The 20189-nt window shown below is 43.0% G+C and overlaps 1 protein-coding gene across 4 annotated transcripts in view; it reads left to right on the top strand.

Annotated features, from left to right (window-relative positions):
• The window catches only part of LOC141110150 (alcohol dehydrogenase 1-like), a 74838-nt gene extending 57876 nt beyond the window's left edge, over positions 1–16962 (top strand). Inside the window, exons 8-9 of one of the 4 annotated variants that reach the window (XM_073601375.1) lie at positions 12373–12511; positions 16780–16962. In XM_073601375.1, the coding sequence (XP_073457476.1) occupies positions 12373–12511; positions 16780–16804 (164 nt within the window). In that variant the 3' untranslated portion in view covers positions 16805–16962. Of the gene's footprint in view, positions 1–3782; positions 4498–12372; positions 12512–16779 lie in introns of those variants that run through there. The other 3 variants (XM_073601370.1, XM_073601366.1, XM_073601381.1) reach the window with 3 other exon arrangements.
• Positions 16963–20189: the final 3227 nt, after the last annotated feature.

Here is a 20189-nt window from a genome sequence, read left to right as displayed (position 1 = left end):
CGCAGGTTCTGAGGCTAATTTAATGCAGATAAAGCACCAAGTGAGTTCAATTACCACCTTAATCAGCCACAGATCCTGTGTAATTAGTATGTGTTCAGTTTTAAAGGTATGGGGTGGCAACCTTAGCTAGAGTTCTGTATGTTCTGCATGATTTGTTTGATGTAACTGATCATATCTTCTCGTAACTCCCGGGCTTCAGGTAATTTGTGTCTCTCCCTCCCTGGCGCCCCCATTCAGCCCCACTCCAGCCTCCAGCATTTTCTGTTTACAGACAAATGTTGGGGGCTGGAGAAGGGGGTACAGTGCTTGCTGATTGCTAAGGATGGAAGGGAGGAGGAGCAACAGTCGCTGCAGCCAGTGTAGTGTATTTGCCTTGTCGGCAGGCCCTCCATCATACTCAGATAAGCAGCGCTATTGGCTCCAGGATTCCTATCAGCACCGGGCTCTCAGGCAGTGCCCGAGTACCCAAATGGTTAGTCCACCCTTGGAACCTATAACAGTCAGGGTGCGATAGATGCCAAATTAGTGATATGAACTTTATGAAACATCTATTCAAAGAGTAAGAGCAACAACCCATTTGCCAGCTTGTTTTAAAAAAGGGCATAGGTAGCTGGGAAGTGCAACAAGGGACCTGTACTAATTTAAAAAAAAAAAAGTTAAAAGTGCTGTTAGATGGTCAGAGATTTATTCCAAGCAGTTGAATGTACACCTATAAAAGTGGCCAGGAATCTGTCATTTGGCAGCTTTAGCACTACCAGTGCTAAATGGCAGATCCCTGCCAGCTTGTGTTTGTCAACAAACCATAGGATGTCATTTAGAGGTGGTAGCACTACCACCCGTGTTCACACCAGTGCAACTTGTCATGCGATTTGACAATTGCAAATTGCATGACAAGTCACACCTCATTGCCGGAAATGGAACCATTCATATCGCCGAAACATAAACACATGACAGTTTCTGTAAGCTTCAAAAGACTTCTATTAAAGTGGAGTTCCGCCAAATTTTTTTTTTTTAAGTCAGCAGCTACAAATACTGCAGCTGCTGACTTTTAAAATATGGACACTTACCTGTCCAGGGCGCCCGCGATGTCGGCACCCGAAGCCAATCTGTTCCTCGGCTCTCGGGTGGAGGCGCCGCCATCTTCAGTAAGGGAATCAGGAAGTGAAGCCTTGTGGCTTCACAGCCTGGTTCTCTACTGCGCATGCACGAGTTGCGCTGCGCGATCTCACTGGTCCCTACTGTCTTCTGGGACCTGTGTGTCTCCCAGAAGACAGCGGGGGGAGGGGGCGGAGGAGGCGCCGGGTATGACATAGATATCCACGGATACTGCGACTATCTATGCCCGGAAGTAGGAGCAAATTACTGGATTATACAGGTAGCTGCTCCCCCCTGAAACGTGTCAAATGTGACACCGGAGGGGGGGAGGATTCAGAAAAGCCTAAGCTCCATTTTTTGGGTGGAACCCTGCTTTAAGACCTCAAAACCTTGCCATTAAGGCTTTTAGCAGTAATATAAACAGTACATGTCAGCTTTGGCAGGCCATAACACTAATAGCCTTGTAAATTAGCAGGCCATAAAACTTCTTAATCGTTAATTAGCAATCATTGACATCATGAGGACAGACCCTGGAAAACCTGGCTTTAGCTGACAGTTAAGAGAGTAAACATCCAAAGTCTGGTGTTTTTATAAATGACTGTAATTGTCCATCATAAAGCAATTTAGCAGCTCTGCATTTGAAACCTGGATAAAGGTGACCTGAAAGTACAGCCTTAAACTTCCGCTCTCAAAATGCACACATGATTCAAAAATACTGATAGGATTAACTTGTATTCATAACAGGCATCTTTCTGAATGTATATCATGATTAATTTGATACTAATGCCCCGTACACACGGTCGGACTTTGTTCGGACATTCCGACAACAAAATCCTAGGATTTTTTCTGACGGATGTTGGCTCAAACTTGTTTTGCGTACACACGGTCGCACAAAGTTGTCGGAATTTCCAATCGCCAACAACGCGGTGACGTCAAACACGTACGACGAGACTAGAAAAGGCCATTTCAGAACCAAGCGCGGCACCCTTTGGGCTCCTTTTGCTAATCTCGTGTTAGTAAAAGTTTGGTGAGAGACGATTCGCGCTTTTTCAGACTCGTGGTTTTCAGATCGTTTTCTGCCGTTCAGTTTGTGCTTGTGGGTTTGTATCTGCTCTTCAGTGCGTGCAAGCAAGTTCCGCGTGACTTTAAGTAGTCATTGTGTTCTTGTGCGTTCGTTACTGTTTTTCAGGTCGCTCTTCACAGGCCTTGCTGTTCTTCAGTGCGTTCTGTTACTTCGTTCTGAGCAGCCGACCGTTTTCTAGCCATGTTGCGTATGCGTACTCTTCGTAGAGTTCATGCTGTGCAGGGGCTTGGTGTTGGGGTCCTGACCTTGACACAAGTCCAGTCCATGAACAGGGTGGGGAGGAGTTCATGGACCAAGAATTGGTTGCTTCAGCGTGACCAGTTCTGTCACATGCCTTTGCTCCGTGAGATCCGTGAGAATAATCCTGATTATTTCAGGAACTTTCTCCGGATGACGGACCCCGTATTTCACCGTCTGTTGGCTTCGTTGACCCCTTATATTAGCAGGCAGGATACCTGCATGAGGCAAGCCATCACTCCGGAGCAGAGGCTCGTCGCTACCCTGCGGTACTTGGCGACAGGGAGAAGTCTGCAGGACTTGAAGTTCTCGACAGGCATCTCCCCCAGGCTCTGGGGATCATCATCCCAGAGACCTGTTCTGCCATCATCCAGGTCCTGCAGAAGGAGTATATGAAGGTTAGATTTTTATCCTTTAATATCACATTTTATTTATATAATGATTGATAATATATTATATTTCTTTCCTCATTCCCTAATTACCATGATTGGAATATGCTGTGAATGTCCCCTTTGTCCTAATGCATGCTGGATTTGTATGTAATTAATTTTTTAGTCCTTCATACAGATTGTCCTTCAATAACCTCCCCAGCATGTTCTCCTGCCCTATATTCACCTAATGTAGTCACTTAACAATGTATTTTATCATCTCCATAGTAGTGCTTCACCCCAAACACCCCCTAAAATGTTTTGAAATGTGATTTGTGCTTTAAATTCAGGCAGAGTGCCAGAGGCTTTTTTTGTGGTGTCCCCAAATCATTTTTCTTAACCCTCCCTCCTCCCCAACTGGTAAGTCAGCTGATACCAATTCTCTATCTATCCTCAATCATCTATCTGCTGACTTTGCCAAACCCATACACACTATACCCATCTCTTTTGTGCTCTGATTTATGGATGAATTCCCCAAAGCATGTAGTGCAAGCGCCTGCCTGTATACTTTCAAATGGTACTGTTTGAAGTTTTTAGATCCTATTATTATCTTGAGACAGGTAATAGCAGAATGTTCAAATGTGCTCAAATGTGTACAGTGTGTATTTATATCTTTGTATTCTGACACTTCTTACCTGTCCAGTGGGCTGCCAATAGTGTAACTAAGGAGGGGCTGTTCCAAGTAATACCCTGTATTTAGGCATTCATCTCTCAATGAAGTGAAGAGGGTTACCTGTCCAAGATTTCCACACCCCCCATAATGTTAGAAATGGCCCATGAGAGGGGGGAGGGGGATATGATAGGTGTACCTTATAGTTTGGTGTTGTTAAATTCCCCTTAATAAATGCTATCTGGAGGTTGCCCCAGAATGTTTGTGCCTAATCTGCTTGCCATGTTTCTGAGCAAAAATATTAATTAATTTATTTTTTCTTCAACAGTTTCCTTCCACGCCACAGGAATGGCAGACTGTAGCCTCCCACTTTGCCCAGCAGTGGGACTTTCCTAACTGCGGAGGGGCAATTGATGAGAAACACGTCCACATCATCCCACCACCCAACTCGGGGTCGTACTATTTTAACTATAAGGGGTTCAATAGTATTGTGATGTTGGCGGTGGTGTCGGCTAATTACGACTTCTTGTATGTGGACGTGGGGAAGAATGGCCAGATGTCCGATGGTGGAGTCATCGCCCAGATGGAGTTCTACAGGCGTCTCCAGAATGGCAGCTTGGACTTGCCAGCTCCAGAGGACAATGTGGAAGGACTCCCATTCGTGTTCGTTGCTGATGAAGCGTTTGCGCTGGGGGACCACCTTATGCGGCCATTCCCTATGAGGACCCTCACCCCGGAACAGAGGGTTTTTAATTACCGGCTGGCCAGAGCCCGAAGAGTGGTGGAGAACACATTTGGAATCCTGGCCAGCCGGTTCCGCCTATTTCTGACACCTATCCATATGGCGGAGTATAAACTTAATCATATAATCATGGCGTGCTGTATTCTCCATAACTTTTTACGGAAACATTCGGCCAACTATGCTGGCTCAACTATGCTGGGCCTGAGGCCGGAGTGATACCTGAAACAACACTGACGGCGCTTGAAAGCGGCCGTCCTGTCTTGCCCTCCCTGAGTGCACGTGATGTCCGGTTACGATACCTGGAGTTCTTTGCGGGTAGGGGGGCCATCAATTTGTGTGCAAATTTGTGAAGCCTTTTTAAAATAAAAAAGCAAAAAAAAGAAATTCTTTGTGGATATTTACTGCTTGTGTTTGTTTTAGCTGACCCTGACAGAAATGTGTTGAGTCCAGAAAATGGCGTGATTGTGTAACCTTATACAAAGCACTGTTGGGTGTTATTTACTAAAGGCAAAGACACTTTTCACTACAAGTGCACTTGCAACTGCACTGAAACTGCACTTGTAGTGCAAACAGGATTTGCCCTTAGGAAATAACCCCCATTTTCACAGAAAACACCAATTACATCACCAACAAAGTGTTTTATTAGCGTTGACACAATAATCCACACATTCTTGCTTAACAATCTCTTTAATACCTGCACAATCACATGTGCATTTCGAAAAGGTTTTTCTAACAAACCCACATGTTTGTTGTTTTTCAATTTTTGGGGTAGCATTATAAACCAGATAAAGGTCCATTTATTTAAGATAAAACAGGCATGTGTAAAACCAACAAGAAAGACACAAATCTTGAACTTACAAAGTTCACCTTTGGTAGAACTTGAAGGCAATATCAGACATGAGTATTTATGAACTGTGTTTGATATTGCGTTCAGATGGGGTGAAGTCACCCCAGGAAAAGGCAAATTTGGAAGATGCACACAAATTTACCAATGTCAACATGTGCGACCTGCTATCATGGGGGATCAAGGGACGTGTTTTGGGGGAGAAACCCCTTCCTCTCAGCTACTTTATTATTGAGGAAGGGGTTGCACCCCCAAAACGCGTCCATTGATCTCCCGTGATGGCAGATAGCACATGTTGGCACACTGTGTGCATCCTACAAATTAGGCTTTTCTACAAATCTTGCAAACATTTTGAACATTGGAGCACACCAAAAAACCAAGGGATTGGGAGGGGTTTTAAACTCGTCCCAAAACATCAATGATGTTTTTATTTTTTAGAATAACATCACTGATGTTTTTCTTTATGTTTTCCAATTGTAAATTATACCCCATGATCTCCCCGATCAGGATCTGGGCACTTTCTGATGTGAAAGGATCTGGATCCCCAACATCACGATCACCTAAAAAGAGATAAACCAAACAAAAACAGGTATCAAAAATATGCCGGCATCCATCTCTTACCTGAGCCTGTGGTCGCAGACACTCACCTGTTGTGGTGACTAGTTCCACCACGTCTTCTTCATCCTCCTGCACTTCTTGGTTTGGGGGAATTTCCCCTTCTTCCAGAGGTGGGGGGTCTCTGGTCTCCTCGGATGAGGGGTGTCCTCCGAGTCTTTTTTCCCCTATGTAAAACACAAATGCTATACTTAGCACACAGTGATTTGATGGCAGAACTATAAATAGGAAACATTTCTTGGAAGTGGGGTACAATTGTCTATTTTGGCAGAGTTAAAAAATGTAGCGTTTTCAGTGTCCTTTGTCAAGCTTCAATACTTTACCTGTTTGGTACAAGCTTCACAGATGGAGACCCCCCATAGTATACACTGGAGCACCTGTGTGGCCCCCTAATAAAAATGGTGTTCTTGTGTCCCACACTAGTGCTCCAGTGTCCAGATGTGAAAGCAGCTGCTGAGTGTCCTCTCCTTACACAGAATCTAGTTTGCATTTCATTCTAGTAACAAAGCCATCTACACAACCAAAATAGTTTCTGACAAGTAGGGCGTAAAAATTGTGGCCAAATGCATATGGCCTAAACAATGGTGTTTTAGAGGCCGAAAGAAAAATCTTTGATACGAACGAATAATGTGCCCATGAACATGAAAGTTGCCATTTTAAAATGTACACTTGTAAGAAAAGCACATGGAGCAGCACTAACGTAAGAAACATAAAGAATAGTAACACAGGACAACTACTTACTTTTTTGCAGCACTCTCCGGATCTTTCTGTACTGCTCATGTTCTCGTAATTTGAGGTCCGACCACCGTTTCCTGAGCTGATCTTTCGATCGTCTTACCCCGAATTTCCGGTGCAGACTTTTGACCACTTTCGCAATTATCTTGGCCTTTCTGACATTGGGGTTGGGGTAAGGTCCATACTTTCCATCATAGTCGGCCTTCTTCAGGATGTCCACCATCTCCAACATCTCCCCAAAGGACATATTTGAGGCCTTTGGGGAGCCGTTTCCGGCTCCAGGCTTTCCTCCTCCTCCTCCTCGTTGCTATAATTAGCACGATCCTGCTGTGTATCCGCCATGTGCTCTTCCCCCACTGCACAGAACGAAAAGGGGCGGGGAATAGACTAGAAAGAACGTCAGGGGCGGGCGGAGTTACACGCATGCGCAGTGTGTATAAAGCATAACACGCGTGCGTATTACGTACGATCTGTGAGTGGAGGAAGGAGCATCGAAAGCGCCGATCGTGCTAACGAAGGTAAGATCTAAACTGGGGCCTATACTGCTTCGAAATTGAAGCCTATATTTTAACAAGATTAGGAGATTTTTGCCTGACCTTAGGGTTTGTGTTGTGTTGTGTCTTGCAGAGAAAATGGATGGCTTCAATGACCACAACTTCCTCCCCCTGTTCATAGACAAATACAGGGAGCTGCCCTGTCTGTGGCAAGTGAGACATCCCCATTATAATAATAAACAAAAGAGGCAGGCAGCGCTGGAGAAACTGCTGGAGTTGGTGAAGCCGGTGATCCCCACAGCAACCATCCCCTATTTAAAAACCAAAATTGGTGGCCTGAGGAGCACTTATCTTAGGGAGCGCAAGAAGGTCACAGATTCCCAGAGGTCCGGAGCTGCAGCAGATGATGTTTATGTCCCCAGGCTGTGGTACTATGAGAGACTGCGATTTCTGTCAACCACACTGAAGTCAGGGAATCCCTCTCAACCCTTCCTTCCACTCTTCCTTCCACCCCAGCTGAGGCTTCCGATGTCCAACCTGGGCCTTCCAGCCAAGAAGAAGTGGAGGAGCCCAGCTGGAGTCAGGTATAGCATTCCTCTACAGATTTCAGGACAATAAAGAAATGATGTTTACTAGATGTTAGTATTGATCACTAATTGCTGATTGAAAAAGTTTTTTACATATCAATAGACAGTAGTGGGCAAAAATAATTGGGACAAGAATGAAAAATGCTGGGCTCAGAATGCTAGTCTGTTATATTTGTGAACATTCAAGTTGCAACAGTCAGAAGGTGAAAATTGAGTGTGATTGATGAATAAAATACTAAAACTATGTCCCTTTTTCATACACAGGAAGACCTCAGCCAGGAGGAGGTTGTGGAATGTGGCAGTCAGTAGGAGGCGGTGATTAGTGGCAGCCAGGAGGAGGCGGGGCTAAGTGTCAGCCAAGAGAAGCCTGGGACCGAATCGTAGGTTTCTCCCCTCCGCCTTCCATATAAAAGAGCGAGGAAGACGACTCCCATGCAGGATTCTGCACTAAGGCTCATTCAGGAGGCTTCTGCATCCCTCCGAGCCTTACCCACTCCTGAAGAGGCCTTTGCCTGCATGGCTGCCACAAAACTGCAGGGCATGCAGGAGGGTCAACGCAAGCTGTATGAGGACCTTCTTTATAAAGTCCTAACTAAGGGGGTGAGTGGGGAACTAACACCCAAGACCGACGTGATTAAGTTGGACCATCCTCCTCCTCCTCCTGCTGCCACAACTCCACCACCAGAGCCACCGCGTGGAAGGAAGCGTGGAAGGAAGACCAGAGAGTGATGACCCTGGGTTCAGTCTGGTCTGACAAAAGCTGCAGTCTCTTGTATGACCACAGCCTGGGGACACAGATGTCATCTGCTGCTTTCCGGATCTCTGGGACTTCTGGACCAGACTGCACTCCCTTAGATAAGGACTCCTCAGGCCACCAATTTTGCGTGAAAATTAGTGATGTCTGCCCTCGGGGTCCAAGGCTTCACCCATTTCTGCTGTTTCTCCAGCGTTGCCTCCCTCTTTGTTTAGTTGTGACCCCTTAATAAAAGTTTTTTATTTGGGAAATTATACTCTCCTGTGTGTTTTCATCAAAAAATGACAGTTTGTTGGTGACGATTCAGGTACATTTCTAACATAAAATGTGAAATTGACAAGGGACAACAACACCAAACAATCTCCTACAGGTTAAATAGAACAACATATTAATGGTGTTGTGGTAACTTGACCCAAAAAACACACACAAAAATTTTCACGTGTACAAATAAAAATACCAAAAACCAAAAATACGCCTTGAAAAAAATACAAACCCTAAAAAAATTAATCGGCCTTAAAAACCAAAAAAAAAATAATGATGTCAGATGTGACAAATCAAGATATATCAAAATATATTGAGGGAATCCCGATAAATAGTAAAGAAATTAGTTTGTGAGAAGTGTGTGTGAATATGAGCATCAAAACTACTTCATTCTTGTCCCATTATAAAGAAGAAGAAGAAGAGAGTGCGCTGTATTAAACCATTTTTAACATTGCAGCGTGACGAAAGTGCTGTATCCATTGCGAACGCTAATTTTACCTGACTGAGCTGTTCCGTTTCGGAATCTGAGCATGCGTGGCACTTTGTGCGTCGGAACAGGTCACACACGGTCGGAATTGACGCGATCAGATTTTGTTGTCGGAAAATTTTATCTCCTGCTCTCAAACTTTGTGTGTCCGATTTTCCGATGGAAAATGTCCGATGGAGCCCACACACGGTCGGAATTTCCGACAACACGCTCCGATCGGACATTTTCCATCGGAAAATCCGACCGTGTGTACGGGGCATAACAGTACAAACAAACGGCAACTGCCCCAACCTATAACTGGCCTTAACACCAAGGAGCACATGGAAGGGCGACGCATGTCAAACAACAACAAAGAAAATTTCCAGCTCAACTTACCAGCCAGCCTGCAGAAAACCAAACTGTCCTGCTCCTACTATAGAGGCTCAAAATGTATAAAGTTAGGACTGCAGGTAATACTGGGGTGCCTTGTCACAGCCTCTGTGGCTTACACATGTATTTGCAAATGTGTGGAAACTAGACTTGTGCACAATGGAAAATTTTGTTTAGTTTCAGTTCGATGTCATTCGTAAAATACTGTACATAATTTCATTATGTTTTATTCGTTATGTTACGTAAATTCATTTTCGGATAATTCATTATTTCTGTAGAGTGTCGATATTCATTATACTGAATCTCGAATCATGTCAAATTAATTTGTTATATCCACTATAATTTCTTTCGTATTAGTTGAAATTCGATATTTATGTACGTATATATATTCGTGACAATGATTCCTAGTTTGGAAAGTCGTTTATTTATTGAATCTATTAACACACACAATGACAATATCTCTTCTCCTCTGCTCAAATACAATACAACACCCTTCTCACTCAGTTCTCAGGAATGCACTTTGCCAGTAATCCAACCTCCAGCAAAAAATTAATCAGCTGATTGGACTGTAAGATTTACTTTGAGTTAACCTTTTGTTTCATTAGATCTTTAATGAATTACCGAATCATGTCGAATTCATTCATTATATTCGCTATAATTTATTTCGTATTAGTTGAAATTCATTATTTTTTTATTCGGACATTCAGATGTATCCTAAAGTCTGAAAGATGCAAAATTCGGCCGAATTTCGATTTGTTTTTTTTTTCTTTATTGTTGTTTAATTTGATACTAAACATGATTATGCTATCATCTACAGGAATATGTGCATTGCGGTGTGATCTAGATATCTGATGTATATAATATTTATACTCTTTAAAATCGTATTTTCATGCTGTAAAGTAATATATGGGTTATCTCACTGTAGCACCTGGAAAAATAAATATATGACTGCATTTTGAAAACTCTCATCAGGAGGGGGTATCATAATATCCTGCTTCTCACCTCCTTATGCCCCATACAAACGATCAGAAATCATGTCAGAAAAAACTTGAATGGTTTTTCCGATGGAATTCCGCTCCAGCTTGCCTTGCATACACCCGGTCACACAAAAGTTCTCTAAACTTTCCACTGTCAAGAACACGGTGATGTACAACACTACGACGAGCCGAAAAAATGAAGTTCAATGCTTCTGAGCATGCTTCGAATTGTTTCCGAGCATGCGTGATTTTTTGCGCGTCCGAATTGCATACAGACGAACGCATTTTCGGATAGGAACTTTTTCCGACCGAAAAATAGAGAACCTGCTCTCAATCTTTTGCTGGCTGGAATTCTGCCAGCAAAAGTCCGATGGAGCATACACACGGTCGGAATTTCTGACCAAAAGCTCACATCCGACTGATTGTGTGTACGGGGCATGAGTCATGTTATTTCTGCAAATGCTTTCCTTGAGGGCCTCCAAAAGCTGGTGCAACTGCTGATCTGAGCTCTCGTTTTTCCATCAAAACTACACACGAGTGACTTTTGAAGGCAGTGACTCTGTCAGATCTGACTTTTGCTAAGGTGATTGAACACTGCTAGAGCAACAGAACAGGCAAAACCTTGTCATGTACTTTTCACTTTTTCTGTATATAATAAGTGCAGCGCTAATATAAACGGAATCCAAATAACATAGAAATACACATAAACCTACTCAAAAATATATATCTCATATGGAGTCTACATCAAAATTAAATACATATGCTTCAACTCATTTAGCAATAAATCATATTAGAAGCTGTGTGCCAATTACTTAAAAAGTCTGTGAGTATAAAGTGAAATAAAGTGAAAGAGTGATAAATTCATTTTTCTTATTCCAATGCTTTTTGTGACCTATAATCTCTTCTGCGCTTTACAACACCACACTGTATCATGATCCCAATCTGCTCACCTCTGCATTTACAGCTTAAAGGAGAAGTATAGCCAAAGGTTTTTTGGCTATACGTCTCCTATGGATCACAGGAGTGCAGTTTGTTCTGCACTCTTGTGACCCATTTTCAGCTGACAGTGGGCTGAAGTTTGCTGACATTACTGAGTCGGTCAAGGTTCTGAAAAGCTGGATGGCACCTGACTCAACCTCTGTCAGCCCTTCCCACCCCCTCCATAGCCCAGCCTAACTCTCTCCTAAGAGAGTCTCCAATATATCATGTCTGAGGTTTCTGTGTTAATCTGCGCCGATGTTCTCTGCCATGCTCTCCTATTGATTTTGCTGTTGTTATTATTGTATATTTTTTTTTTCAGTAAATATTTTGTCTGCACTGTTTTTATTTTTTCTTTCATTGAGAAATATTTTAAAATCTATATGCCTTATCTCTAAAAGCTCTAAATAACAACCTAAGGCAGGCCATACCACGGGTTGCAGGAAAAAAATGTGCACGATTCCCCATCAACATAGACAATGCTGACAGGGGAATCCCTCCTGCCGAGCAATTGTCTGCTCCTGGCGGGGTGCATGGACAGGCAGGGGAAGCCATCCCTGCTGGAAGTAGACAGTGATTATCGCTAGCAGCTATAGCAGCCTCTAACGATTATCGTAAGAGAATCCAGCAGGCTGATTGTACCCAAGTTGATTGATCGATCAACTTGGTACATTCAGCCTGCCCATTAACAGTTTGAATCTTAGCCAGTTCAGCAGAAACCATGTATGGCCGGAAGGATTTGAACCATGAATGGCTGGCTTTACTCTTTGAAGGACTTTACTATTTTTTTTTCTTAAAAGTCTAAATTGTTACAGCAATGGCGCATGCTTCCTTTAAAAACACATCATTGCAGCTACTGTATGTATGTAAAAAGTTAACTGCTGATGTGAGAATAACTCTCAGTCTATTGGCACTTAGATTGTTGTGCTGCAAGCTGGACAATGTCTGTTCAGGGTGAGGCTGAGAGCTCCATATACTGTAAATTTGTGCTTGCCTGATACATAACACATTTATATAATTTGATTATATTTTTTATTTCATAGTCCTGTATTAATCAAGAGTCTGAACTTTTCAGGTCTTAAAACTAGGGACCATATCCCCCAGTTGGTATCTAGCTACATGACAGGCAAATTTGACGTGGAAGGTTTAGTGACCCATACTTTGCCTTTTTCTCAAATAAATGAAGGATTCCAACTTCTAAGATCTGGAAAAAGGTTGGTATTTGTATTAATGAATTACATTTAGAATTTCATTTTTAAAATGTACTTTTTTGAAAGGATTTGGACTTGTGGGTATGCTAGAGGCTGTGGTCTAGGACTCCAATGTCTATGCTTAGCGACACCCAGTGATGTCGATACTACTACATCATGTTAAAATTTTTTATTGCTGTCTTTTAATTGTTAGAGAGAATTTATTTTACTCTCTGACAGTGATGAGGATTGTTGTTATAGAAAAGGCCTAATGCATAAAGAATTATTTTCTTGTAGGGTGAATGCAAACAGAAATTCACCAAAGATCACCTTTGGATATCTGTCTAGGCTGGAGAGATTCTGTCCTGCATGTGAATTTCGGGAGGAAACATCATCAAGAAACTGTTCATTTTTTAAAGGAGCATTCCCAAATACAAAGCATAATTCTTTTCAGCAGAGTAGTTTCTGGTAAAAGCTCAACTTTTGATCTTGCATCACAGGACACAGGGAGCTAATTTTGTAACCACTGGATTATTTTCAAGTGATTGGACACTGGCAAATCAATGAAAGCTGCAGGACACCTCTATATAACCCCTCCCACTGCCACATCTCTTTACAGACTCTAGCACGTTTCCCTAGATGCTTCTCTAAGCCACTGCAGTTTCTCCAGCAGCTATCCAGACAGCTCAGGTTTTCTCCTCAGCAGTGGTGGATCCTAATTGCACCTTGCTGGATGGAAGCTGTAGGACTTGCCTATATTGTGCTTAGTCAATGGACCCTGCTATTGGCACCCACCTTGGCCAGTGTGCAGCATGTGGACTGGCTGCAGGGTACCCTACAGGTCCATCTAGCTGGCACTGGAGTCGAGAAAGACCGTCTTCTTGATGATTTTGAAGTTGCTTATGATAGATGAAAGCCTATCAGGCTGGGGTAGAGTCCTAGTGGCCCTCTTGGTTCAGGTGGCCTGCTTGTTGGAGGGATCTCAACTCCCAATCAGCATCTTGGATTTCAGGGTGAATTGATTGTCTCTTCAATGCTTATCCCTCTAGTTGCAGGGTCACCAGACTAGAATCCACTCAGACAATACCACTACTGTGGCTTACGTCAACAATCAGCGAGGAACCAGAAGCTATGCAACTCAAAATTAAGAGGGCCTGATTTTGGCTTGGATGTAACTTCAGGTTCTGGCCCTGTCTTTCATGCACATACCAAAAGTAGAATATTGTTAGCTGGTTTACCTCAGTCACCAATGCCTGAACCCCCGAGAATGAACCCTTCGCCTAGAAGTCTTTTAAAGCGGAGTTCCACACATTTTTTCATTTATTAAAAGTCAGCAGCTACAAAAGGTGTAGCTGCTGACTATTAATAAGCAGACACTTGCATGTCCCATGGTCCAGCAACGCGGGCGCCCGGAACCTCGCTCCCCCCTTCCACCCGCCCGTGACCATTTTCGGTTCTATGGCCGGGCGCGCACTGCGCATGCGTGAGTCGCGCTGCTCTCTGCTACTGGCCTGGCAATCTTCTGGGACCTGTGATGTGTCCTAGAAGAGTGCAGAGAGGGAGGGGCTGCCTAGGGGGAGAGGTGGAGTTGCCTAGGCGGCCAAGAGCAGGAAGGAGGAAATGGGACAGGAAGTCCCGCTCTAAACTAGGTACACACCCCCCCAAAAAAATGACATGCCAAATGTGGCATGTCAGGGGGCGAGGAGCACTTAAAGCGGAAGTTCCACTTTTGGGTGGAACTCCGTTTTAAGGCATTTGTCGCAGGCGGGGGACATCAGATACAGACCTCCTTATGCCCAGGTTCAGCAACAAACTGCACAGATTTGTCACCAAAACCAGGAATCCTTGAGCCTTCACAGTAGATATCTCAGTAACTGCATGGGATCAGTTCTGATCTATACCTTGTTACCTCTGAATTGCCTAGATTCTTTCGCAGGACCAAGAGGGAGGACACCCTGGTAATCCTTATTGCTCCAAACTGGCCCAGAAAACCGTGGTATGTGGACCTAAAAAGGCTCCTGGCAAATTCTTCATGGGCACTACCAGATCATCCAAACATCTTGTCCCAAGGACCAGTATTCTACCCTGCTACTCGGTCACTGGTTTAAAATGGCATGGTTGATGAAACCCAGGTCCTGAAAGACATAGGCCTTTTAAATGCTATCACCCCTACGCTTCTTAGAAAACTAGGAAGTCAATCTCTCTTATGGCCTACCATTGCACCTTAAAGGCTTTCTTCACTTTGTGCAAAGCAAGGAAGTTCCATTATAGGAAGTACTGTGTGGGATGCATTTCATCATTCCTCCCATGTGGCCAGGGCCAGCATTATGTGCCATCAGTAGTCAGATATCTGCCTTGGTGATTTTCTTTCAGAGATTGGAGGTGTCTTTCTAGTAAAGGCTTTTGTGCATTGGGTTGCCTGTATTATTCCCCCTGTACATCGACTGGTGACTCAGAGGGACATCAACTTGGTTATGTTGGATCTGCAGAAGCCATACTTTGAACAAGGTGGCTCTACTTGATGCCTTCATTTCTGCTAGATATCTCTTCTCCTAAAGCGGTGTCTACCTAACAAGAACATAATTTAACCCTCTTACAACAAAACATTTGTCTCCAAATGTCTGCTAGAGGTGTCAGTACTTCTTGGTCTTATACAGTATCAGATTTCTGTTTCCCAAAGCATTAAGGCTGCCACCTGGTGGGGATTTCAGTGCTGGGGAGCAATGTTTTTTGTGCTGGGGGTGGGAGATTTTTATTGATGGGGGGGTATTAGGTGTATAACGTTTTTGCTGACATGGTGAGCAGGGATTTTCTTGGGGGAGGTGTAATTGTTGCTGACGATGGGGGTTTAGTGCTGGACAGAAATGATTTTTGTGCTGGGGTGGGTTTTGGGGGGGGGGGTTGATTTTTGGCTTGGCAGAGATGTTTGTGCTGGTGAATTTTTGTAATGCTGGGAAGAATGTCATTTTTGCAGTAGGGGTGAGTAGTGTTTTCTTGGGGGTGAGGAACTTAATCTGATGGGGTGAGTTTTCTTTGTGGGTGTGGGGGTGTGAGATTTTTGCTGTCAGGCATGCAGAGATGTTTTCTTGAGGGATGGGAGAATTTATCTAATGACGTGAAAAGGGATTTTCTTCAGGGGTGGAGTATTTTATCTGATGGTATGAGAAGGAATTTTCTTGAGGATGAGGAGATGTTTTATTGGGGGTGGGAGATTTTAATTGATGATACGGGAAGGGGGCTATTAGGGTGTGTGAAGTTTTTGCTGACATGGGTGAGCAGGGTTTTTCCTTGGGGCTGGGGTGTTAAGGATTGTTGCTGTTCTTGAGAGGGGGTTTGCTTGGAAGAAGGAAGTTTTGGTTTTGTGCTGGAGGTAGGATTTTTGCTTAGAGAGGGGAGAGGGGTGCTTAGTTGCTGATACATGCTCCCGACCCTGTACTCTGTACATTACATACTCCTGATTCCTGCGTGCTGTACAATACATGCCCCTTACCCCTACACTCTGTATGTTAAATTATACATAACATACTCCATATTTTGTATGTACAAGGACCGTGGCATATGTGTGAGTAGGCTTAGGTTCTATTTAATTATGCCTGTTTAAGTGTTCTCACTGTTAGTGTCTTATAGACCCACCCAGCCTACATGGCATCTGTATCATGCTGTTTTGCAGCACCACAGAGCAGGTCATCATCCCCAAGGAAGCATGTGACCAAGCCATCCAATAGAATCCTGACTATGGTGATCACTACAGTAGCTCTTCCGCAGCGTGAACATTTAAGAAAGTTGTAATCTGATTACAACAGGAAACTTTATAGCCATATTCAGGTTGCAAATAGAAAAGTGGAGCACAGACCAGACAAATTATGGATGGCTGGGCCTCTATTGCAAGCATTTCTACTTAGGCCCCTCATATATTTGCAGCTTGCACTGCCAGGTGGCAGCCCATCTGTTCTATGTATGGGTGACTTTTTTTCTTTGCAGAAACTGGCAGAGATGTTATAGAAGGGCAAGAATCTTGTCTCTCATGACACATTTTCAGAGTTAGTTCAAATAAGTCTCTCACCTCACTATTAGGTCTAACAGTGTTTATTTTGATGGCTTCCTAAAGAACACATATGCCGTATACTACCTCTTTAATTTGTATTATGGGCAGTAAAAAGTGACAGTGTATGTAGCTACAAACTATATGACCCACTTGTAAAGGCTCGGGTCACATTGGAATAAGAATAATCTTGATTAGTGATTTATTTTTCATGTACATTATTTTAACATTTTCTATTCTTTTTTTATAGCATCCGCACAGTCTTGTTATTCTAAATTGAAGAGTTTTCTTGGACCAGTATCACCCATAGTGGACTAGATTGAGACAAATAAAAATGGCAATCTTTACTTACATGTAATTTTATTTAATTGATTTCTAAAATGTACTTTGCTTGGCACAAGCCAAAATAAAATGATTTACATTTTGTTGAAAACTGATTCCAAATTGTTAATGTAAACAGCATATTTATAAAATAGTGGGACCATGTGACATTCACCAAACTTTTACGGTTGGTTAATCATTCTCTGTAATTTAAAATGTATGCACAAGGAAAATTTACTAGTGAATATTAGGCGAATGTCACATTCATTGCCGTGTAGAGTGCCTTTAATATGACAGACAAGTTTCAAGCTGATTAGAAACAGAAAAAGGAATATATTTGTCTTGCAACAAAATAAAAATACATAAACTTTGGTTACAGCAACCGAGGTATAAATACACAAACATAAACAAGAATTGCTAAAAATGTTGGGATGTATAGTGGTATATTTCGTTTTGGATTTTATGCTCCAAGTAGTCAACTTCAATACATCTCACAAGATATGGAAACATCCCAAAAGTTCCAACAAACCTACTTTTACATTGTCACAGCATCACACTGACCACATGTAATGCAATGATTCTAATAATGTATGTCGATGTGCTCACACTCAGAGCATTAAGCAGTGTATTGCTAGTATGACAGTTTATGTGCATAAAGATAACAACGTATACACAGATCAGCCATATTATTACAATATGGCCATTCGCCATAACCCATCAGTTTCTGGACTCCACTAGACCTCTTAAGGTATGCTGTGGTACCAAGCCGTCAGTGCTACCTTAAACTGTACTAAGAATGACGCTCAAACCAGGAATTGCATTTCCAAGATTCACGGGTGAAGGGGTGCAGGTTGTCAAAATGTCCATCCTGAGCATGCATATGTAGTGGTGCGCCCGTGGGGTCGCTGCGTGTTCTAGTATCCACACATTTCACCCTGCTGGTCAGACATCCATTTTGGCACACTTTCCCAGACAATGAACAGTCTCTTGCTTGTTTTTGTTGTTTTTTTAAGGGATTAAACTTGGATGGGGAAAAGGGACGTGGGAAGCCCAGATAATGAATCTTTAGCAATGGAAATAAATGTAGCTTGAATCAAAATCTGACAGTCTCTTCCTCTGCAACTCCTCCAGCACAATACTTGAGATCACTTGCTTCACTTCACTGTCCAAATCTAGATTCATGTCAACATTAGCACATGGCTAGGCCTCACGCTGAATAAGTCCTAACATTTTCCTGATGGCCCATTACAGGCAGGGGGTTGCAGTGCTCTTTGTGGTAGCAATCATTTTAGATGAGAAGAATAAATGTGCTAACTGACACTTGGTGGACTACTGATCCCAGCACGTCCAAATGCAAATCCTGCCAGCCCTCCTGGCTGCAACGACCTGACTTCACAACAACCCCACAGTCTCTCCCTCTGGCTCCATATCCAACTCCTGGCATGTCTCTTCCAGAGCTTTCCACTGTGCTTTTCACTCACCGACCCTGGAATGGATCCCTCCTGAATGATTCGCCTGGCAGTGCTCCTAACTGTCCTCTTTCCTGCTCCTGTTCCAGGGGACCTCTCAATGACCGTGTAGAGAGAGGCTCCCGACCTGAGGTACACCCCCCCAGAAAGGGGGTTCCCTCAGACCACTACAGTCTAACACTCCATCATTCAGTTCATCCACCCGACAACTCCCCCCACAACAGGCTGACTTTGGGTATATATAGGAGGCCTGCCCCCTGCCAATCCTAGTTGGGGATTGGTCAGGGCTCCCACATGCACCCTATGTCACTCCAGCTCTCTGGACCTTCTCCCTGGAAACAGATGAAGCGTCCAAGAGCTGAGGCACATGTCAGTCACCTGCTGTTACACTAAAAACTCTCCTCTGCCCTCAGATCAAAACAAACAGGCCTAGCTCACAGCTAGGCCTGCCTACATTTACCTGCGCTGGCAGTATACACAAAAACCCACTACTCTAACACCTACCTAAATGTAGAGGGTGCTACACATGCAACAAATGAAGTGACTCCACTCTCCTGACCAGCCACCATTACATAAGCATCAAGATTGGCTTCGGCCTACTGAGTCTCTGTCAAAAGGCCACGGCTCTTAACGCATTTTGCCATGGCCACTGAGCCTAATCATAGCATATATTTTAAGTCCTGTACTTTTCCTCCTACTTCAACTATTTTTCAAGGGATGCCAGAAATTCACTTTTAACCAGCAGATCTCAAAGGTTCCATCCCAATGTAGTGCTTACCCCAGCAGGAGCTGCATGATATATATGATTTATGTGAATTAATTATGGCAATTAACACTTCTCTGTTTAGTATCACTTTAACTTACGTTGCAATAAATCTAAGCCCCATCACACTAGTTCACACAGTATCAACAAGAATAGCATCAGCCGTGTAGCATGAATGGCATAAAAGTAACCTCACTGAGATTCTTGGTAAAAACTGCTCAAAAAAAGCATCCCTGAATGCACTCTGCGCATACAGCCCCAATAGTGATTATGTGTATTAGGGTTGCACCGATACTAGTAGCGACATTGGTGCAGATACAGAGTATTTGCACAAGTATCGGTACTCGTGCAAATGCACTGATACCTGAAACCGATACTTTCAGGCTCGGTTCCTTGAGCTGTCAGTGGGTCTCCCCAGTGTTAAAGAAGTCCGGTAATTGTAGCTGTCAAAAAAAAAGCAGCCGGCAATGTTTATTAACAACATTGCTCAGCCCTAAAACACTAAAATAAAAAGAAACATTGTTTCTTTTTGTATATTTCTGTTTCTTCATCAGCAGATCAAAGGGACGAACAAATGTTCCTCTGTTTAACCCTTTAATAACCCTTAATTTACTCTAATCAGCCTTAATTAACTCCATATTCTCCTGCATTTAATTATTATTTTCCTGGTTTTTTTTTTTTCTGTTGTTCACATCTATTTTATAAACGATAAACAATTAAAACTTTTTTTTTGTTTGCTTTGTTAGTAAATATTTTTACACATATATATTAACATATATTTACACATTTCACATTGAAAAAGCGCTAAATTAAAAAAAAATCTATTTATTTCATTTGTAAATAACTTTTCAATGCTTTGTACCATTGCTGACAGCTGAAGTTAAAACAAAACAGTTGCGGTAGGTATCGGTAATTGGTATCGGCGAGTACTAAAAAAAAAGTATTGGTACTTGTACTCATTGTAAAAAAAATGGTGTTGGTGCATCCCTAGTGTGTATGCTCTACTGACAAAGAATACTCCTGCAGGTGACTACAAGTACCTGGCACCTAATAGTACATATTGTCTGGCTTTCGCTGGGGCTCTTCTATAGGTGGTGGACATGTAGC

Source organism: Aquarana catesbeiana, linkage group LG01, assembly GCF_042186555.1.
Source record: "Aquarana catesbeiana isolate 2022-GZ linkage group LG01, ASM4218655v1, whole genome shotgun sequence".
Classification (NCBI taxonomy): Eukaryota; Metazoa; Chordata; class Amphibia; order Anura; family Ranidae; genus Aquarana; species Aquarana catesbeiana.
The sequence above is the reverse complement of the archived record's forward strand: the minus strand, read 5'-3'. Positions and strand labels throughout refer to the sequence as shown.